Genomic DNA, 20,763 nt, shown 5'->3' on the forward strand with positions numbered 1-20,763 from the left:
CATATTGGATGACGATAATGCAAGAGATAGGAGTAAGAGTCGATTACATGGCCTGTTGAACTATATGGTCTGTGCCTGTGCCAATTTGTTATTTCTTCTATTCTTGTGACAGTATGCGATGAAACAATTCAAGAGATCTATTGTTGTTCTTGTATCAATCTACCCTGCAGCAACCTTGGCCCAAATTATTCAGTCACCGCAGTCCAGCAGTACGACTGAGATAAATATTGGGACCATATGGAAGTCCTGATGCACTGAGTTAGAATCCCTACAGTGCAGAATGAGGCCATTCAGCCCATTGAGCCTGCACCACACAACAATCTCACCCAGACAGGATCTCCATAATCCCCTTAAATTAGCATGGCCAATCTGCCTAACCGCACACCTTTGAACTCTGGGAGGAAACCGGATCACCCGGAGGAAACCCACGCAGACACGAGGAGAACATGCAAATTCCGCAAAGACAGTCACCCAAGGACTGAAATTGAACCCGGGTCCCTGGCACTGTGAGGCAGCAGTGCTAACCACTGTGCCACTATGTTGACCTACATGGAAACTGCAAGGGAAATTGTCGATGAACAATTCCCCTGGAACTCTGTCTGACTGAGTGAGAGTCCAAAGCTTTGCCCTGTTCCAATGAACTTAATTTGGATAGCCAGCCAGAAAATGTTCGACATGTTAAAACCTAGTCTAACACCTTGGTGACTGCAGAACTGAACCCTCAATCACTCACACTGACTTCTGATCACCTAACTACACCCCTGACACCCTGACCACAGCCTGCCCCCAAGACCCACCTACTGCCTCACCCACTTACCCACCTCCACCATCTTACTGCCCTACCCACTCACTCATTCATTCACTCACCCACTCGCTCACCCATTCACTAACATTCAAACTGGAAGTCACACAGCCTTCCTTCCATAGAGCAAAGTTACAGCACACAAGGAGACCATTTGACCCATCTTGTCCACACCAACCCGAGGATACTCCGGTGCCTTTCTAATCCAACTCTCTTATTATTTTTTAATAACTAATAAATGAAAATGTTGAAGGAAAATTGTGGTCGGGGTGGGGGGAGGGGGAGGTGGTGGGTGGAGGTTTCCTTGAAACCGTCATGAGTTTTCATCTGGGATTCTGCCATCTGTGTGCCCAGAAGATTCCTCTTTAATTCCTGGAAACTCCAAGGTAACCTGGAGGGTTGGCAACCCTAATGGGAGCAGATGACTAGACTGAAGGCAAACAAACACTGCCTTTTACTGCCTTGCCCACTCGCAGAACGGCATTCTCCGTTGGCCTCCGGTGGGATCTCAAGAGCCTTGGGTGGACGAGGTGGTAAAATTCCAGTACTTAAGCCTCCATTACAACCAGCTGTAGGTACACACAGGGCCCGGGATCCTGTGAGATCATTTTGGTCATGGGCAAGAAAATCTCACTGCAGAGGCTCCCGTAGAAACTACAGAACTTGACTTCAGGATGAATTGTGATCTGTTGGAGGTAAATAGCAAATTTAAGCAATTTTACACAGTTATTTGTAAAACTCTAATCTTTAAGCAATTTACAAGAGGAATCTACCATAGCAGTGACTGAGCTGAGATGGTCAGTGCTTCACAATGACACCAAGTGGTCAGAGTATGGAACTGCAGACAGACAGGTTGAGTTTTTTCAGTCAGAACAAATTGATAACGACCATAAAATTGTTAATGTTAACTAATTGTCATAATAGTTAACATTCAAATGCAATGATACTGTAATATTGATGTGTTTTATGTTTAAGGGGGACTGTTCTAAGATTCAGTTTTTTTTAGCAGGCAGTTGGTATATCTGGAAAAACAACTCAGATGCAGGGAAAGCAGGATAATTATTCATTTTAGCCATTTTACTAACAGAAAGCTAATGGGCTGTTATTTATAAATGGATATTTCTCCTGGGGCTTTTTGCTGAAAGGAAAGGAAGCTTTTTTTTTATTAAAGAAATGGGAGGAGCTAGGTTTCGAGCAGAGAAACAGCTTTCTGTTTTCGGTTTAGAGTTCAGTTGCTGACTGGAGCTGTTTAAAGACAGAAGTCTGCCCTCTCTCTCTCCACAAGATCTCTCTGGACTCTCCAAGGCTGTTAACCCAAATTAGGCCAAGTACAGAAGCATAGAAAATAAGAGCAGGCTATTGGAGCCTGCTCCACCATTCATTATGGTCATGGCTTATCATCTAATATCAATAGCCTGATCCCACCTTTCCCCCATATCCTTTGACAACACTCCCCCCTTCACCCCAAGTGTGATATCTAACTCCTTATTGAAAAGATTTTCCCATCCCCCAGCCACAGGAATCATAGCAAGTGGGACAGGACCAGTGAAAAGGTCCATTGAATTTGTGCGGGATTTTCCAGTCTTGGGCAAGCGCAGCCAGAACATCCCACACTCAGTGTTTTGGCCATCTGTGATTGCTAACAATATTTGAAGTGGGGTTTAAGTCTATAGGGAGAATAGTTGCTTGTTTGGAAGTGAAATAGTGATAAGTTAGAAATTTGGATTGTTTCTTTTCATGATTGCTCAACGGTTAAAGAGTTAAACTGATTCATTTTATTAGAGTTATACTTAAAGCGTGTTATGAATAGAGCTGGTTTTGATAAAAGATTCCTAATGCGTCAGTGGAATCACTCCTGGAGTGAAACATCCTTTCCTCGCATTTATGGCAAAAATGGAAAGATTGCTAGGGACTTCACAATATACCTTAGGGTTCTGATCAGAGACCCGAGTGGAAACTACTGTTGCAGCACCACTTACAGATGTGACAGTTATTGCTGGCTGCTGACTCTTCTCTTGGTAGAGGCAAAGGGTTGGAAATAATTGTTGGGCAGTGTTGTTACTTACCTTACAAGTCTTACAACATTTGCCACCATGGCTTAATCCAATTTCTGACAATTTTGTGGACTAGCCAATGTGCCTATAGATACTTTTTTTGCCAATAATAACTCAAACGTTTGACTGATGCACACTCTCCTAATACTGCAGGGGCACTGGGGGTGAGTTTGAAGGTTCCATTATATTAATATGTTCTGGGATTTCGGATGATGTCAAAACTATGAGCTGGAACTCTACCACCTCACCCGCCAAGGAATAAGCGTGGGTGAAGGTCCAACAATGGAAGTCTCCTTTGACCTCGGGCAGGAATTTCTGGTCTCGCCCGAGTGAAACCGTAAAATCCCGCCCACGAAGTGATGTTTGAGAATTTCATAGATTGCACCTGGAGTTTATGGCAGGGTGTCCCAACCCCCTCAGTGCAACAATTATAAGAATTTCTGTGTTCCCAAGCTACTTCACAGGGGCATTATCAGACAAAATGTCATACCTGAGCTACACAAGGAGATATTGAGACAGGTGACCAAAGCTTGCTCAATGTGTTATGTTTTAAAGATTTTCTTAGCGAGGAAGAGGTTTAGGGAGAGAATTCTAGAACTTAGGGAGTAGGTACAGAGGAGAAGTCAGGGGTAAGTTTTTCACTCAGAGGGTGGTGGATGAGTGGAATCGGCTGCCATCGGTGGTGGTGGAGGTGAACTCGCTGGGGTCTTTTAAGAGACTTCTGGATGCGTGCATGGGATTTAATGAGATTGAGGGTTATAGATAGGCCTGGTAGGTAGGGATATGATCAGTGCAACTTGTGGGCCGAAGGGCTTGTTTGTGCTGTAGTGTTCTATGTTCTATGTTTTTAGGGCCTTTGTAGCTGAAGGCACAGCTGCCAATGACAGAGTGATTAAAATGAAAAATAATTAGATGAGAAATTGTAGGGCAACTTCCTCATTCCTTTTGAGTGAGTGAAGTTTGGACACTCTCTAGTGCAGGCAGTGGTTATGAGCTACCTTCTCCAGCTAAGCCCTGTACTTAACACACACTTGAGAGCAAGCTCCAATTCATAGTTTGACTATTTTGAAACATTGCTAAGTGTGCGTGTGTATACAATAAAGTACATGTATGGAGTATGAGTTGTATAATAAAGTATAAAATCTTTAACAGCTTCGGGCATACTTTGAAAAGTACTTTGGAACAGCTACTTCCGCACAGGCCTTTGAGAACATGAAGGAGTTAATTACGCAACTTTTACTCATAGCTGAAGTAAAGATTGAATCTTCCAGCAGAAGCCAAGAAGCATCAGAAAGGTGAGTAGCCTAAGAGCTGAATGTGTCCACTAGAGTTTATCAAGTGAATTGCAGTGATTGTAAGATTGAAGTTTAAAAACAATCCCCGCATTAATTCTTTGAGTGCTGCACAACCAGAATGGAAAGAATCTGAACATTTCTCAGAAGTCTGCAAAATTGCTGTTCCACAGTGGCTAATATTGATGGTGTATGTGCTGGAGAAGACTACTGAATCCAGTTACTTCCCTTCCCACCCGCTAAGTACAGTGCTTGAAACTGTTTTAAAGCCTGTCGATGGATGTGTCTTTATCAGATTACCAGTGTAAATCTGCTTGTAATGCTACACTCAGGAAGCCTGGAATATTGCTGTCTTCATACGTTGCCCTAATCTCCACAATTTGAAATGGGCATTAAAGGCTAGCCGAGCTCTTGTGTTGGGAATCAAAACTTTCAGCAGCATTTTTAATTTATTAGCCGTGGGAATTTTGTGCCGTGATCGCCTCTGATACTTGATTTAATGCAGGAAGATGAAAAGGAGTAAAAAGGGCTTTAAGTAGTGACAGATAGTAACAGATTCAGACAACATATTAAGCGGAGAGAGCTGTTTCACATGCTTTGAAGAAGACCCGTAGTCAATAATAAATGGCCATCAAAGTGGCCACAGCTCTCGATTGTTATGCCTTTTGAGTCCTCCCAGACAAGCACAGAGAACATCAGAGACCTGGGCAAATGTGCCGCCCATGGATGTACTGAACAGGTGAAGGGGTCTCAACGCTCCACCAATCTTCCCACTGAAGAGCACCAAAAACAAGGGCAACAATGTTTCATTGCATTGATAGGTACCCGAATGTGCAGGAAGTGATTGATAGAATCCATACCACCATCCAAGTCATTCATCAGAATGTAATAGCCGAGGTGAACAGAAAAATGTTTCAGCAGGTTGAAGTGCAGCTGGTCAGTAAACATCATTCCTGTCCATATCTGTGCCCTGGCTGTGGCCACAACATTTGTGTGATTTGTGCGCCAAATGAGATATTTCTCTCATGCTCTGTGTCATAACTCAGCTCTTGCAGCTGACAGACCAAAGTGTGAGGTCAGTCTATCAAATGAGAAGGAGAGAGAGTACAAACCACTGCCTCCCTCATGTGCTCCCGTTTGCCCAAACTCTGAGAACGGGACGTCAACATTTTTCCATGAAATCACTGGCCCTGACCTGCTGGTAAAATCTAGCAGAATCGGGGTCTCAGAGCCACTCAAACAGTATTTACAGGAGCACTCAGCAAAAGGTAATTCAATCATAAGATCTGTGAGCTATTTAGATTGTCAGAGGAGCTTCTGGCTTTCACATTTTTTTTAACTGCTTGTTTTACTCTATATGCTTCAACATACATAGTGGTGGTGTAGTGATATTATCACTGGATTAGTAACCCAGAGACCCTGAATCCCACCATGGCACATGGCAAAATGTGAAGTTGATAAAAATCAGGAAATAAAAAGTCAACTAATGACCTCAAAACCATTGTCAATTATTGTAAAAAAAAACTATCTGGTTCACTAATGTCCTTTAGGGAAGAAAAATCTGCTGTTCTTACCTGGTCTGGCCTATATGTGTCTCCAGCAATGTGTTTGACTCTGAAATCGCCTAGCAAGCCAGAGCAAATAAGGATGGGCAATAAATGTTGGCCCAGTCAACGATGCCCACATCCCTTGAATGAATAAAAAAAGATATCTGCCTGAGGCTCTTTCCAGTCTTACTTGATGTTGTATCTCCCAGTTTGTGATACACATCAACATTCAGCGGGCAACTAATTTCTAATTTGCCAGAATTAACCAATATATCACTTTTCCTACTGATCTCAACATAAAACATATAGGCATTCACTCCGGACATTGCAGTAAAAGCTGGCTTTCCTTGTGCCAAGGACATATTGACAGCATGCATTATCAGAACATAAGAACTAGGAGCAGGAGTAGACCATCTGGCCCCTTGAACCTGCTCCGCCATTCAATAAGATCATGGCTGATCTTTTCACAGACTCGGCTCCGCTTACTTGCCAGCTCGCCATAACCCTTAATTCCTTTGTTAAAAGGAATTGTTAAAAATCTATCTACCTTTGCCTTAAAAACATTCAATGAGGTAGCTTCAACTGCTTCACTGGGCAGGGAATTCCACAGATTCACAACCCTTAGTGTGAAGAAGTTCCTCCTCAACTCAGTCCTAAATATGCTCTCTCTTATTTTGAGGCCATGTCCCCTAGTTCTAGTTTGCTATTGGCTTCTCAGCCTTTTGGCTAAGATCAAGTGTGGTATCAACATGCTGTGCTTGGTTGGAGTCATTAGGTTACATTTTAGCTTCATTTGAAGCAATTTTTTACAGCAGCATCTTGGCCTTTTGGCTAAGATGCGAATAAGATCAAGCCTTGGAGGCGGAGCTGTACCTACTCCAGTCAGCTTGGATCATGTAGATCAAGCCCTGTCTTGTCAGCTTGGATCAGGAATGTCTCAACTTGTTGGGACCCTGAACTGGATTTGATTGGATTGGATTGGATTGGAATAAAGTTTTTTAAAAAATCAGAACACCAGCATTCATGAAGAGAAAAGGTTACCACGCTGTTAATATCCAGATGATGTCTAATCACCGAAGCAGGACCAGACAAGCCTGTGTAAGATAATCAGCAGCTGTCATGATGCGACGGTCAACCAGCCCCCCAGCCCTCACCAACCACACCTTCCTGACCTTTCCAGCATCACAGAAGCGTTACTGCTGTGGGGTAAGGAATACATGTGTGGTTTGTGACATTCCCCCCACCTCCTGCAACACCACTACCCCTGATCCACGTGAGTATAATGGAAACCATGAGACTATCAAGGTAAGCATTGAGCAGGAGGTATCGTTGTGTTCTGGCTATTAGGCCCCGGAGCCTCCCACATTGTGGTGGTGTGCTGAACATTGCACGAGGGGTCTCAACATTCAGAAAGACCTGTGTTGGGAGGAGACACAGCAACAAATGTTGTGTGGAAGATGACAGGGGGGAAGGTGAGACAACATCAGAAGGTGTGTCTCCTTAATACCTTACAGCAAATCATCTGAGCAATTTAATTGCTCGCTGATTCCCCTGCACTGGAAGAAAAATATAGAGCTCTGTCACCACTTTAGTAGCTGCTTTATTCAGTTAACTGAGCTTCCATCACGGAATTGTTGCTGCTGGCCAAAAAAAGACTTTGTAAGCAAATTGAGATAGTTTGAAATCCAATTTGAAGAAATCTGGTACTGACTTCAATGCACCAGCAGAGGGAGTGTGCTCACTTATTTTGGCTCCAGGCCAGTGGTTCACTGCGTAAGAGACCATCTAATTTCATAGTTCATTTTACACTGAACTATTATTACTTAATATATTGTAAAGGATAGAAGAAAATTAGCTTTTTAAGATACCCCTTTCATAAAACGGTGATTCTGCTTAATCATGTCATGACGTTTCAAATGCCCTGTTACCACGTCCTTAAGGTTCTAGTATTTTCCATGTTGTACATTCTGGTTTCTCCTGACCCTATAAATATTTTAGTGTCAGTGTTAGGTTCTCTGCAGTTACCTAATTTGTCTCTTCTTCCTTTCTTGAACAGCAGCATCATATCTGCTTTCTTCTAAGCCACAGGGGCTGTCCTACAATCTCGGGAAATCTGGCAGATCAAACTCAGTTGTAAAAAAAGGCTTAAAATATATAAAGCTTTTTGTTTAGTCATAACTGCTACCTTCTTTAAAACCCCTGGGGTGTGGACCTTCAGGTCCAGGAGATTTGTTGGTTTTCATTGCCACTAATTTCTTCAGGCCGATTTCTTTCATTGCTTGAAGTTCCATACCCTCAATAGACTTTTAGTTCCGCGTAATCCCTGATTCTCCCTCTGTGCCTTCAGCTGTGAAAATACAAAGATGGAATTTTCCTGTCCCGTCTACCACAGGAATCGTAATGGGCAGGGCACAGGTCCATTGACCTCAGGCAGGATTTTCTGGTCTTGGGACAAGCCCAAAATATTTGTTTGGCGTCTCTGTCATTTCTTTATTCCCCATTAGATTTTCACCTGCCTCTGCTTCCAAGGGATTCACATTTACTTGGTTAATGTCTCCCTTTTTACAGACGTATAAAAGCTCATACCATCTGTTTTTTCATACTTCTTGCAAAATTATTCTCAAATCCTACCCCCTCTTTATCAACTTCTTTGTCATCTCTAGCAGGTTTTTAACGCCTTGCCTATATCCACACTTGTTGTTCTTTGTTGGCAACATTCTTTTAATCATAGAACCCATGGTGCAGAAGGAGGCCATTCAGCCCATCGAGTCTGCACTGACACCAATCCCACCCAGGTCCTATCCCCATGATCCCATGTATTTACCCTGCTACTCCCCCTGACACTAAGGGTAAACTTAGCATGGCGAATCTATCTAACTTGCACATCTTTGGACTGTGGAAGGAATCTGGAGCACCAGGAGGAAGCCCATGCAGATATGGAGAGTGTGCAAATTCCACCCAGCCAGTCACCAAAGGCCAGAATTGAACCCAGATCCCTGGCACTGTTAGATAGCAGTGTTACCCACTGTGCCACCATGTTGTTAGATATTCTAACACTGTCCTTGGGTTCTCTGGTTCGCCATGGTTGTACTACTTTGAATCATCAAGGTAATGTGCATTCGCTGAAAATTATGAACTATTTCTTTAAAAGTTCGCCATTCCTTTACATAATGTTGTATATTTTACTTTCCCAACCTTCCTCAGCCAAGCTGTCTTCCATTCCTTTGGAAGTGGCTTTGTTTAAATTTAGTTTTGAACTTACCTGCATTACCTGCCAAATGTAATTTTGTGCATTGTAATGATGGTGAAATTGGAATCATTCATTAACACTAATTCTCTAAAACTGACACCAATTTCTGAAAAACACATGCATGTTTGTGCATGCGCACACACTCTCCAGGAACACATGCCCTTTGCCCTATCTGTGTCACTGTACAAATCCTATATTTGTTGATTGCAACTGTAAAACCTTTCTGGCTCTGGTGAAATACTTTTATAATTCCTATATATTAAATTTTTCAACTATGACTAAACAAAAAGCTTTCATATATTTTAAGCTTTTGCTTATGATAGATCAGCTCCTACCTTAACACCATGTGCATGTGTAAATCATTTATTTCACTGTCTATAAACTTCAGTTAAAAGCAAAGGATAATCACTGCATTTTATTTCCTGGTTTGCGTTCTGTGAGAATACTTGAATGTGATTGGCTGTTCACAATGCTTGTTAACACCATTGTTGGAAATCTCCTTGATTTGGGAAAGGGAAAATCTATGCCACAAAGCAATTGTTGTAGGCAGCTCTCTATGAGGTCAGAAGCAAGCACTATTGTTTCACCACTGGCATGTGAAATTTGGGTCAGTATGAAACTCTATCATATTATGTTCATTCTTTTCAAGACCGTACTTTACTATCAGGTTACTAATTAAACTTGCCTCATTACACATTACCATAAGTTTCCAAGTGGGATGCTCAACATAGTTTTCTGAAACGGTCTTGAATTCTTTTCAATGAATTCCTCTTCCGAACTACATTTTGCAAATTTAATTTGCCCAGTCTCTAGAAGATTAGAGTCCCTGCCATTATCCTACTACCCTTGCTGCATGTTCCTCTAATTTCCTGGCTTAATTAACAGAGTATGTATTAAGCTTTATTAAAAAGAAGAAATATAATATATTAATATACCAATGACATTAAACAGGAGAGACTTCAAATTTCCCACATGCAATGATTCTTCCATTTAATGACATTCATCTGTGCTTCTCTCAGTTGAAGAGGAAGGGAGGCATGAAAGATGGCTCTTCAGAGACCAATCTACCACCTCCAAGCCAATTTAATGGCATCTTTGCTGCACAAACCTGAAGCAGATATATCATTGTACTTGAAGTACTGCTGTTGTCTTCATTAGTTTTTTGATGTGAGTGAAAGCTGCTTCTTGTTCTGTGTCCCAATACCCTTGAACATCATTTGCAGTGAACTTCTCCTTAGAGCTTCACACTCCGATGACAAATTGGCCAAGAACTTTGCTAACTAATTCACAAATCCAATAAATTGTTGCATCACCTTCGCATCTGTTGATTCCTGCAGCTCTATCATGATTCGGAAAAGTCCTTTCACTCTCAGCCCATGACCTATCCACTTGACTTTAGTCATCTTCAGTTGCAGTTTCTTCTTATTCTGATTCAGGTTCATCTGGTGAGCTCTCTCTAGCACTCTCACTAATTCTTGATGATGGTCTACTGATAACTTCCTCCATCACAACTCCACATCTATAGATTAGCAGATCACCCATTGTCTCTTCCACTCCTGGAAGACCACCAACCATTTCAAGCTGTAGGTATTCAGTAGAAATGCATGTGCAACCATTGATTCTTTCAAAACGGCATCCAGAACTTTTCATCTGTGTGTTGGTAGTTCTGTCAATGTCTTAAATACCTAATGATTTAAAATCTTCTCTAACTTTTTTTCCCTTTCCCCAACACTCCTTATTACTAATATACTGCTTTAGAATTGCTAATCTGAAAACTTTGTCTGTGGTAGAAGTAAATGTTCAGTGAAACATTTTTAGAATTCAAGAGGTCCTACACTTCCTTGTACTCACTCTTGGAATTAATTCACCATTTGGCTCATTCGTTCTGCATTTGCAAGAGTTGCTTGGATCAGAATTGCTAGTGCCAGAAGTTCAATGGTCAAACTGTTTTTTTCTTGAGACTTAAGGATGTAGGGCAGCGCAGTGACACAGGGGTTAGCACTGCTGCTTCACAGCGCCAGGGACCTGGGTTTGATTCCTGGCTTGGGTCACTGTCTGTGTGGAGTTTTCATGTTCTCCCTGTGTTTGCGTGGGTTTCCTCCGGACGCTCTGATTTCCTCCCACAATCTGAAAGATGTGCTGGTTAGGTGCACTGACCCGAACAGGCGTCGAACTGTGGGGACTAGGAGAATTTCATAGTAACTTCATTGCAGTGTTAATGTAAGCCTTACTTGTGACTAATAAATAAACCTTTTGAAAAAAAGGATGTCAACCTGTTCCGGGGTATAGAGCAATTTTTCAGATACATTGACTGACACCTCTCCAACAACCATCTTTATCAACTTCAAAACACTTGCGTGCAAAGTAACTCAGCTTCTTGCAGTTAAAGCATTACTTTTCTCAAGCTGGACAAGCTTCTTTTTTGTAGGGTTTCTTCCACAATATATGAATCTAATACTCTAACCTTGATCTTTCTGCTGACTCTTAAGATAGTTCTTCTTTTTCTCCATTGTCTTGTACTGAAGGCCTGAACTGTCTCTCTACACTCTGCAAAGCCTCATCAGTTCACCCATCAATAATCTCTCGCTGATGTTTGACAGATTTTGCAATACCCGTACTTTCTTAAGTGTAAGTTTCTCGTCTATCAGCAAACATGTTCTTGTGGCAGGATCTCTCTACCTCTGATCAGATTATCATTTGCTTGTTAAAACTCGCTAGATTCAGCTAGATATGAGTCATGTTGAGATAAAAAAGGAGGAGATATTGGGATTCTTGAGAAACATTAAGGTAGACAAGTCCCCATGGTCTGATGGGATATACCCCAGAATACTGAGAGAGGCAAGGGAGGAAATTGTTGGAGCCTTGAGAGAAATCTTTGTATCCTCACTGGCTACAGGGGAGGTCCCAGAGGATTGGAGAATAGCCAATGTTGTTCCTTTGTTTAAAAAGGATAGCAAGAATAATCCAGGTAATTACAGGTTGGTGAGCCTTATATCAGTGGTAGGCTAATTATTGGAGAGGATTCTTCGAGACAGGCTTTATTCCCACTTGGAAATAAGGGGACGTATTAGTGAGAGGCAACATGGTTTTGTGAAGGGGAGGTCGTGTCTCACAAACTTGATTGAGCTTTTTGAGGAAGTGACGAAGATGATTGATGAGAGTAGGGCAGTGGATGTTGTCTACATGGACTTCAGTAGGGCCTTTGACAAGGTCCCTCATGGCAGACTAGTGCAGAAGGTGAAGTTGCATGGGATCAGAAGTGAGCTGGCAAGGTGGATACAAAACTGGCTCTGTCAAAGAAGACAGAAGGTAGCAGTGGAAGGGTGTGTTTCTGAATAGAGGGCTGTGACTAGTGTTCCCCAGGAATCAGTGCTGGGACCTTTGCTGTTTGTAATATATATAAATAATTTGGAGGAAAATATAACTGGACTGATTAGTAAGTTTGCGGACGACACAAAGATTGGTGGATTTGCAGATAGCAATGAGGACCTTCAGAGGATACAGCAGGGTACAGATCAGCTAGAGACTTGGGCAGAGAGATGGAAGATGGAGTTTAGTCCAGACAAATGTGAGGTAATGCATTTTGGAAGGTCTAATACAGATAGGAAATACATAGTAAATGGCAGAACCCTTAAGAATATTGATGGGCAAAGGGATCTGGGTGTACAGGTACACAGGTCACTCAAAGTGGCAATGCAGCTGGAGAAGGTAGTCAAGAAGGCATATGGCATGCTTGCCTTCATCGGCCAGGGTATTGAGTTTAAAAATTAGCAAGTCATGTTGCAGCTTTATAGAACCCTAGTTAGGTTCACTTGGAATATTGTGTTCAATTCTGGTCGCCACACTACCAGAAGGATGTGGAGGCTTTGGAGAGGGTACAGAAAAGATTTACCAGGATGTTGCCTGGTGTGGAAGGCGTTAGCTATGAGGAGAGTTTGGAGAAACTTGATTTGGTCTCATTGGAGTGACGGACGTTGAGAAGAGACCTGACAGAAGTCTGCAAGATTATGAGAGGCATGGACAGAGTAAATAGTCAAAAGCTTTTCCCCAGGGTGGAAGAGTCCATTATTAGGGGGCATAGGTTTAAGGTGTAACGGGCAAGGTTTAAAGGAGATGTACGAGGCAGATTTTTTACACAGAGAGTAGTGGGTGCCTGGAACTCATTGCTGGGTGAGGTAGTGGAAGTGGATACGGTAGTGACTTTTAAGGGGCACCGTGACAAGTACATGAATAGGATGGGAATAGAGGGATATGGTCCCCAGAAGGGTAGGGGGTTTTAATGAAGTCAGGCAGCATGGTCGGTGCAGGCTTGGAGGGCCTGTTCTGAGCTATAATTTTTTTTGTTCTTTGTTCTTTGTATCCCAATGCAGTCACATGCTCATCAATGTTTTCCCATTCTTCCTGAACTCTGGTGTTGAACATATAGCGCTCATAAGTAACATGAGAAGAGGGCTCAAAGTGAGACTTCAAGGCCTCAATTTTCACAAGACTTGTGTTTCTGTTCCTTAGTGAGGTCTGGGGTGCAATATAACTTGCAGCAGACTAGCCCCTAGCACTGGAAGCAGAACTGCTACTCTTGTCCAGGATTGTTGTTGAACTCTGTGGCAATATCATTGTTTTGTCACTGAAACTTGAAGGAATTTTCAAAACTGCTTTGAAATCCACAGGAGCTGGTACTGGAACATTCAAAGCCATTGTTATGGACAGGAGGGGCGGGGGGGTTAATTTAAACAATCATGATTTCTCCTCCTTCTGTAAACAGAAAGGTGTTTTTGATTTCCCCCTTCGTAAGTTGTATTCTCCAACCTTCAGTTTGGAGCGATTTTTGCTCTACTAATAACCCCACAGCGAACTCGAGATAAGGTAAAATGGTTGGTTTATTTGGCACAAAATGTGAGAAGGAGCCAGATCACAATAAAAATCTGAGTTATGTGCCAAAATTTTCCCGATTCTGGGGTGGGCAAGGCTCGCTTTACTGCATTCACTGTTGGCCTCGAGCAGGATCTTACGAGCCTTGGGCAGGTGAGGTGGTAAAATTCCAGCAATGGTCTCACCTGAGTCCAGAGTTCAGAATCAAAAGTCCAATGGTGTATTCCTTCAGAGATTAGCCGGCTGAAACTACAAGGATTTCCCCAATGGAAGAAGACATTGTGGAGATGACTGAATCTTATAGACACAGATATAGGAGTTCTGATGAATAATAGAGTATTATTTAAATGGTGATAGATTGGGGAAATGGGACTTGGATGTCCTAGTACAGCAGTCACTGAAAGCAAACATACAGGTACAGCAAGCAGTTAGGAAGGCAAATGGAATGTTGCCCTTTTTCCTTTTTTAAAATAAAATCATTTTATGAAGTAGCCAAGTTGATGTTGATTCTTTCTGTCTTCCACATGGGACACCATACTGATTTACCCAATGACCAATGGTCCTGCACATAGTTGCAGACTGAAGTTTTAATGATTCTCTGCTATTTCTTACAGCTGCTGACTCTGTTACAGCTATCAAAATCCACTCAATTTCAACTGCACATTCCTGAAACTACATTCCAAATAGTGGATGAAATGGCTTCTGCCCTCAAGCCTTTAGACAGCAAGGGTGACATCAGATGTCACAAGACTTTGGCAAGCTTGCGGCAGGCCACGTTGCACAAAGTCACTTCTCCAAACACACACGGTATCTACAAACCTGGTAAAAGCAACTCTACGTTCCTTCCTCATCTCATATCAGTAGCCATTGCTTCCTGCTGCTATCTCATTCTGTACAATCAGAAATAAATTCTGTGGACAAATCACAAATACAGTGCAAACAATTTATTCCCTTTATACCATATATGATTGATGGTGATGCTTTTGTCCTTCCTGCTTCTCCTTATTACCAATGTACTGTTTTCGAACTCTTAACCTGAGAACTTCGCCTGTGAAAACAGTAAATGTTCAGTAGAAGGCTTTTAGAATTCAAGAGGTCCTGCATTCCTTGTACTCAACCTTTACAGATACACCATAGAACGCATTCTTTCCAGATATATCACAGCTTGGTAAGCCTCCTGTTTTGTCCAAGATCGCAAGAAACTACAAAGGATTGTGAACATAGCCCAGTCCATCACACAAACCAGCCTCCCATCCATTGACTCTGTCTACAAACCCACTGCCCCAGAAAAGCAGCCAGCATAATCAAGGGCCCCACGTAACCCAGACATACTCTCTTCCACCTTCTTCTGTTTGGAAAAAGATACAAAAGTCTGAGATCATATGCCATCTGAGTCGAGAACAGCTTCTTCCCTGCTGCCCTCAGACTTTGAATGGACCTACCTTATATTAAGCTGATCTTTCTCTACACCCTAGCTATAACTGTAACGTTACATTCTGCACTCTCCCCTTTCCTTCTCCCCATGTACTGTATGAACAGTATGTTTTGTCTGTATTGCATGCAAGAAATAATACTTTTCACTGTATCCCAATATATATGACAATAATAAATCAAATCAATTCACTCTTGGAGTTAATTCACCTTGTCTATTGTTGATTGACTCATTAGTCCTGCATTTGCAATAATTGTTTAGATCAAGATTGATGCTCCAGAGATAATTACATTACAGAAGTGAATATATTTTATTATACAGTATATATATTTCATATTTATTCATCTCAAATGTCATTGCTTGTCCTACAATGCCTTTACCAAGATATAAAAAGTATATAATTTTATCTCATTACAGTTGGTGATTTTATTGTGTTTCCTATTTAGCTTTATAATTAGCCAATCCCTAATATACTTTATAATCCTGTCCTTATCAGGTAAGAGGTTCCAATGAGCAATTTCACAGGAAATTGACTAATATACAGCAAGGTGGCACAGTGATTAGCACTGCTGCCGCACAGCACCAGGGACCCAGGTTCAATTCTGGCCTCAGGTCACTGTCTGTGTGGAGTTTGCACATTCTCCCCATGTCTGCGTGGGTTTTCACAGGGTGCTCCAGTTTCCTCCCTTGGTCCAAAGATAAAAGTAAAGTTTATTTATTCATTAGTCACAAGTAAGGCTTACATTACAATGAAGTTACGGTGAAATTACCCTTGTCAACACACTCCAGCACCTGTTCGGGTCAGTGCACCTAACCAGGGTGTCTGTCAGGCTGTGGGAGGAGACCGGAGACTGTGAGAATGTGCAAACGCCATGCAGACAGTGACCCAAGTTGGGAATCAAACCTGGGTCCCTGGCGCTGTGCGGCATCAATGCTAACCATTGTGGCACCGTGCCGCCCGATGCGCGGGTTAGGTTGATTGGCCATGCTAAATTGACCCTAGTGTCAGGAGATTAGCAGGGTAAATACATGGGGTTACTGGGATAGGGCGTGGGTGTGATTGTGGTCAATGTAGACTCAATGGACCGAATGACCTCTTTTTGCACTGTAAGGATTCTATGATTCTATAAATCTGGAGAACACTGGTGTAGTGACACATCGTGAGGGTTTTTTGCTTTGGGCACATGCAGGAAACTGAGAGGGGTAATTGGGTGTTCATTATATACCCTCTCCAATGTCTCCAGTGGACGTATAACAACAGGCAGACAGCCTATATCCATTTTGAAAATTGACCCCCCACCCCATCCCGAACAGTGTCAAGAACTAGGGAATATATTTTATTCAAAGACATGATAGTGTTTTATTTCTAAAATAAAATCAGTCTCTTATGTAAGAAAATATATACTCATGTTTTGATTGTCCAAATCTGATTATAAACATATATTGATAATCACTCTAAATATTGGTTGAATTCTAGGGCAGCATTTGGTTGAATGGTTAGCACTGCTGCCTCACAGTGCCAGGGATGGGGTTTGATTCCAGCCTTGGATGACTTTGTGGAGTTTATACGTTCTGCATGGGTTTCCTCCGGGTGCTGCAGTTTCTCCCCACAGTCCAAAGTTGTGCAGGTTAAGTTGATTGGCCTTGGTGAATGCTGAGGGTTACCGGGATAGGGTGGGGTGTGTGGGCCTAGGCAGACTGCTCTTTTGGAGAGTCGATGGGCCAAGTAGCCTCCCTTTGCACTGTAGGGATTCTGTGGATTTATGCTTTGCTGATTAAATGTACTGATGCTAATTTAACTTTTTCAGATGTTGTTCATGTTTTCAGCTGCTGGCCTTTGATCTTAGCTTTGGTGCATCTGCCTATCCTGTGATTGTGGAGGTAAGAACATGTCAATACTTTGTCAAACATTTTATCTTGCTACATCCTTTTGTTAATGTTAAATAGAATTAAGTCTTTTTGTGAATGAAAGTGTCACATAAATGGTATTGTTCCATGAAATGGGATTCTATAGTATTTCATTGTTGACATAACTCCATGTTCAGAGATTGTATGTACATCATGACCAGATGGAAGTTGTACAATGAGATTCTTTTGATGAGGAGTGGGAATAGGCCATTCATCTCACCAAGCCTGCTCCGCCATGCAATTAGATCATGGCTGATTGTGGCCTTGCCTGCATCCCCCATAATCCTTTACACTCTTGACAATCAAAAATCAGCCTTGAATATTTTTAAAGCCAGCCTCAACTGCTTCCTGTGAAAGAGAATTCCAAAGACTAACAATCCTCATTTTTCTTGATCTCCACCTCAAATGGGAGATCCCTAGTTCTAGATTCCCCCATGAATGGAAGCATCTTCCCAGCATCTATTCTGTTAACCCTCCTCACATCTATGTTTCAATAAGATCACTTCCAATTGGTGTAGGCCCAACCTGTTCAACCTTCCATTACAAGACAACCCTTTCATCCAGGAACCTGTCCAGAGAACCTTTTCTGAACTGTTCCTAACACAAGTATATCCCTCTTTAAATAAGGAGACAGTACTCTAGGTTGGGGTCTCACCAACGCCTTGTAAAGCTGCAGTAAGACTTCCCTACTTTTAGATTCCATCCCCTTGCAGCAAAGGTTAACATTCCATTTGCCTTCCTAGTAACCTGCTGTACCTCTATGCTAATCTTTTGTGATCTGCATACAAGGACACCCCAATCCCCCTGTACCGCAGCATTCTGCAGTCTCTCTCAATTGAAATAATGACCTGGCTTCCTATTCTTTCTGGTAAAGTAGATGACACACAGTTCCCATATTATACTCCCTACTTAACAGGACTGGGCAGCCAATCAATCTAATTTAGGCCCCTATCAATGGCCATGCCAATGCAACTTTCCCAATGATGGACCAGCTCAGCAACTACTTGGAGGAGGCCTCCGGGGGAGATGTGAGGCCCAGTGGAGTCTCCTCCCATATCCCCAAAGGCTGGAGTGCAAGGCTGAAATGGCTACACTCATTCCTTCTCCACACTGATGGTCCTAACAGCTATGGGCTTTCTTACTTTTGAAATATGCCACCGGCCATCCTAAAGTTTCTATGTTTTGAGGAGCCCTCATGCTCATCCAGCTTCCTCACCACCTCTCCCATGGAGTTACTAACCATCCAGCCCATGCTGTGGGTACTCTCACTGGGCCTCTAATGGCACTGCCCATTATCCTTATTTTAAAGTTTATTTATTAGTGTCACACGTAGGCTTGCATTAACACTGCAATGAAGTTACTGTGAAAATCCTCCAGTCACCACAGTCTGGCACCTGTTCAGAGACACTGAGGGAGAATTGGGCATGGCCAATGCGCCTAACCCACACATCTTTCGGACTGTGGGAGGAAACCCGTGCAGACACGGGGAGAAGGTGCAGATTCCACACAGACAGTGACCCAAGCTGGGAATCGAACTTGGATCCCTGGAGCTGTGAAGCAGCAGTGCAAGCCACTGTGCCACCGTGCCAGCCCATTGGACAGTGAACACACAGACTGACAGCAGCATAATCAGAATCCAGAAATATTCCTCTGCCCAGGAGGCTGGTTACGGTGAGAAAAGTGCAGAAAATAATTAAATCCAGTAGAGGTCAGCAAAGCATAAGCGATTGGAGAGCTGAGACGTATTTCAGAGTCAGCCCCAGATTCAAAAAGCAGCAAAAAGATGTTAAAGGCTTTGACTAGTAAGTCAAGGAATGCATAAGATTTGTTTTTTAAAAATTGTAATAGCTTAAACCCAACCAAAAGTGACCTGCATTACAGAATTTAGCATAAGTGGTGTGTGATATGCAAATGGTTGTAAATTGTAGCAGATGTTTTCCCATATCCCAGTACTCCACAATGTCTATTAGGGTGACATTCACAGCTGAAGATGCAGTGATGATCTCAAAGGCCACTTGACCTCAAATTACATCAAAACTTACACCGGTCTCTGCACCAGTCTTGCCAATTTAAGCCGCAGAATTTTGTGGCCAGATGCAGCAGCGCAGATCAGGGTACTAGTGATTGGACTGCTATTCCCTGTCATTGCTCTGCCTCATTGCCAGTAATTGCTCCCTGGTCCATTATTACAGAAAACAGGGATATGCCCCTGTGAAGGCTACTCCAGCTGGAAAGCTCTTCTGAAACAGGGAGCGGGTAGGGTGTGTAACATTTGCAGTTTGCTTAACTAGAGTGCAAGATTCACTTAAGAGGGATTTTAAAATATTGCGCAGAAAGTCATTGTCAAACTCCAGAAACCTCAGTTATGCCAATACCAGATTTATAGCATAAAAGGCCAAAGGTGTGCGAGTTAGGTGCAAAATTGCTGCTTAGCGTCCCAGGATGCATAGCTTAGCGAGACTAGCGGGGTAAATATGTGAGGTCATAGGGATGGGGCCGAGGTGGGATTGTGGTTGGTGCAGACTGAATGGGCTGAATGGCCTCCTTCTGCACTGTAGGGATTCTATGATTCTTATGTTCTAGAAGATGCTGAGTGCAGCAAGGAAAAGCCACAGCCTTTTCAGGGCATCTATTTAAGAACTAGTATCCTCTTGCTCTTTTTTTATAGAGCAACTTTGGGTTTTTCTTGATATTACCTGCAAATTTTGTTTTAAAAAACACAGTGGCGCAGTGATTAGCATTGTTGCCTCACAGGTCCAGGGACCAGGGTTCGATTCCAGCCTTGAGTGACTGTCTGTATGGAGTCTGCACATTCTCCCCACGTCTGTGTGGGTTTCCTCTAGGTGCCCTGGTTTCCTCCCACAGTCCAAAGATGTGCAGGTTAAGGTTAAGTTTAAGTTTATTTGTTAGTGTCACAAATAGGCTTACATTAACACTGCGGTGAAGTTACCTTGAAAATCCCTTAGTTGCCACACTTGGGTGCCTGTTAGGATACACTGAGGGAGAATGTAGTATGGCCAGTGCACCTGATCATCACGTCTTTCGGACTGTGGGAGGAAACCAGAGCACCCGGAGGAAACCCACGCAGACACTGGGGGAACATACAGGCTCCAACAGACGTTGACCCAAGTCGAGAATTGAAAATATGAATTGAATTGACCGAATAATTGAGAAATTCTGTTGCATTGCTGCTGCCAAATGTTTTAACTTCAAGTTTCAAGCCAAGTTTCAGTTTAGTGGCAGTTTATGTAAATAGTTTATTAGGATTGGCCGGAGATCTGGCACACAGTACATCAGATGCTTTGTATGATAGCTTGGCCTTGATGTGAGTATGAGTCAGGAATCTAAATATATTCAATTACTTTGGCTGCATATTTATACTGCAAAGTGCTTCAGAAAGATTGATGAAACAAGATCATTAATGAACATCCTTTTGCTTAGGTGCACCGACAGCCTGTCTTTGAAGCAGACGACAACATAGCTTTTGCAGACCGCATCACTAAAGATTTCATACTGGAAGATACTTTCAAGTTACTGTTATCTGGCACCCCTGTAGTGAATGAAATATATGATGCACTGGAAAATATACATCGAACTGCAAGACTGAAG

At 42.5% G+C, this 20,763-nt stretch overlaps 1 protein-coding gene and 1 non-coding gene across 2 annotated transcripts in view; both read left to right on the forward strand.

The window, feature by feature from the left end:
• Positions 1-20,763, forward strand: part of cped1 (cadherin-like and PC-esterase domain containing 1) — a 222,056-nt gene that overhangs the window by 71,032 nt on the left and 130,261 nt on the right. The window contains exons 7-9 of the mRNA XM_080191117.1: positions 4,009-4,151; positions 17,055-17,127; positions 20,596-20,763. Coding sequence (XP_080047243.1) covers positions 4,009-4,151; positions 17,055-17,127; positions 20,596-20,763 — 384 coding nt within the window. The remainder of the gene's footprint in view (positions 1-4,008; positions 4,152-17,054; positions 17,128-20,595) is intronic.
• On the forward strand, positions 6,402-6,600 carry LOC145344592 (U2 spliceosomal RNA). The gene has a single exon (XR_013886901.1). It is a non-coding gene; the product is annotated as a U2 spliceosomal RNA (small nuclear RNA).

This window comes from Carcharhinus amblyrhynchos, chromosome 6, assembly GCF_965287045.1.
Source record: "Carcharhinus amblyrhynchos chromosome 6, sCarAmb.v2.hapA, whole genome shotgun sequence".
Lineage (NCBI taxonomy): Eukaryota > Metazoa > Chordata > Chondrichthyes > Carcharhiniformes > Carcharhinidae > Carcharhinus > Carcharhinus amblyrhynchos.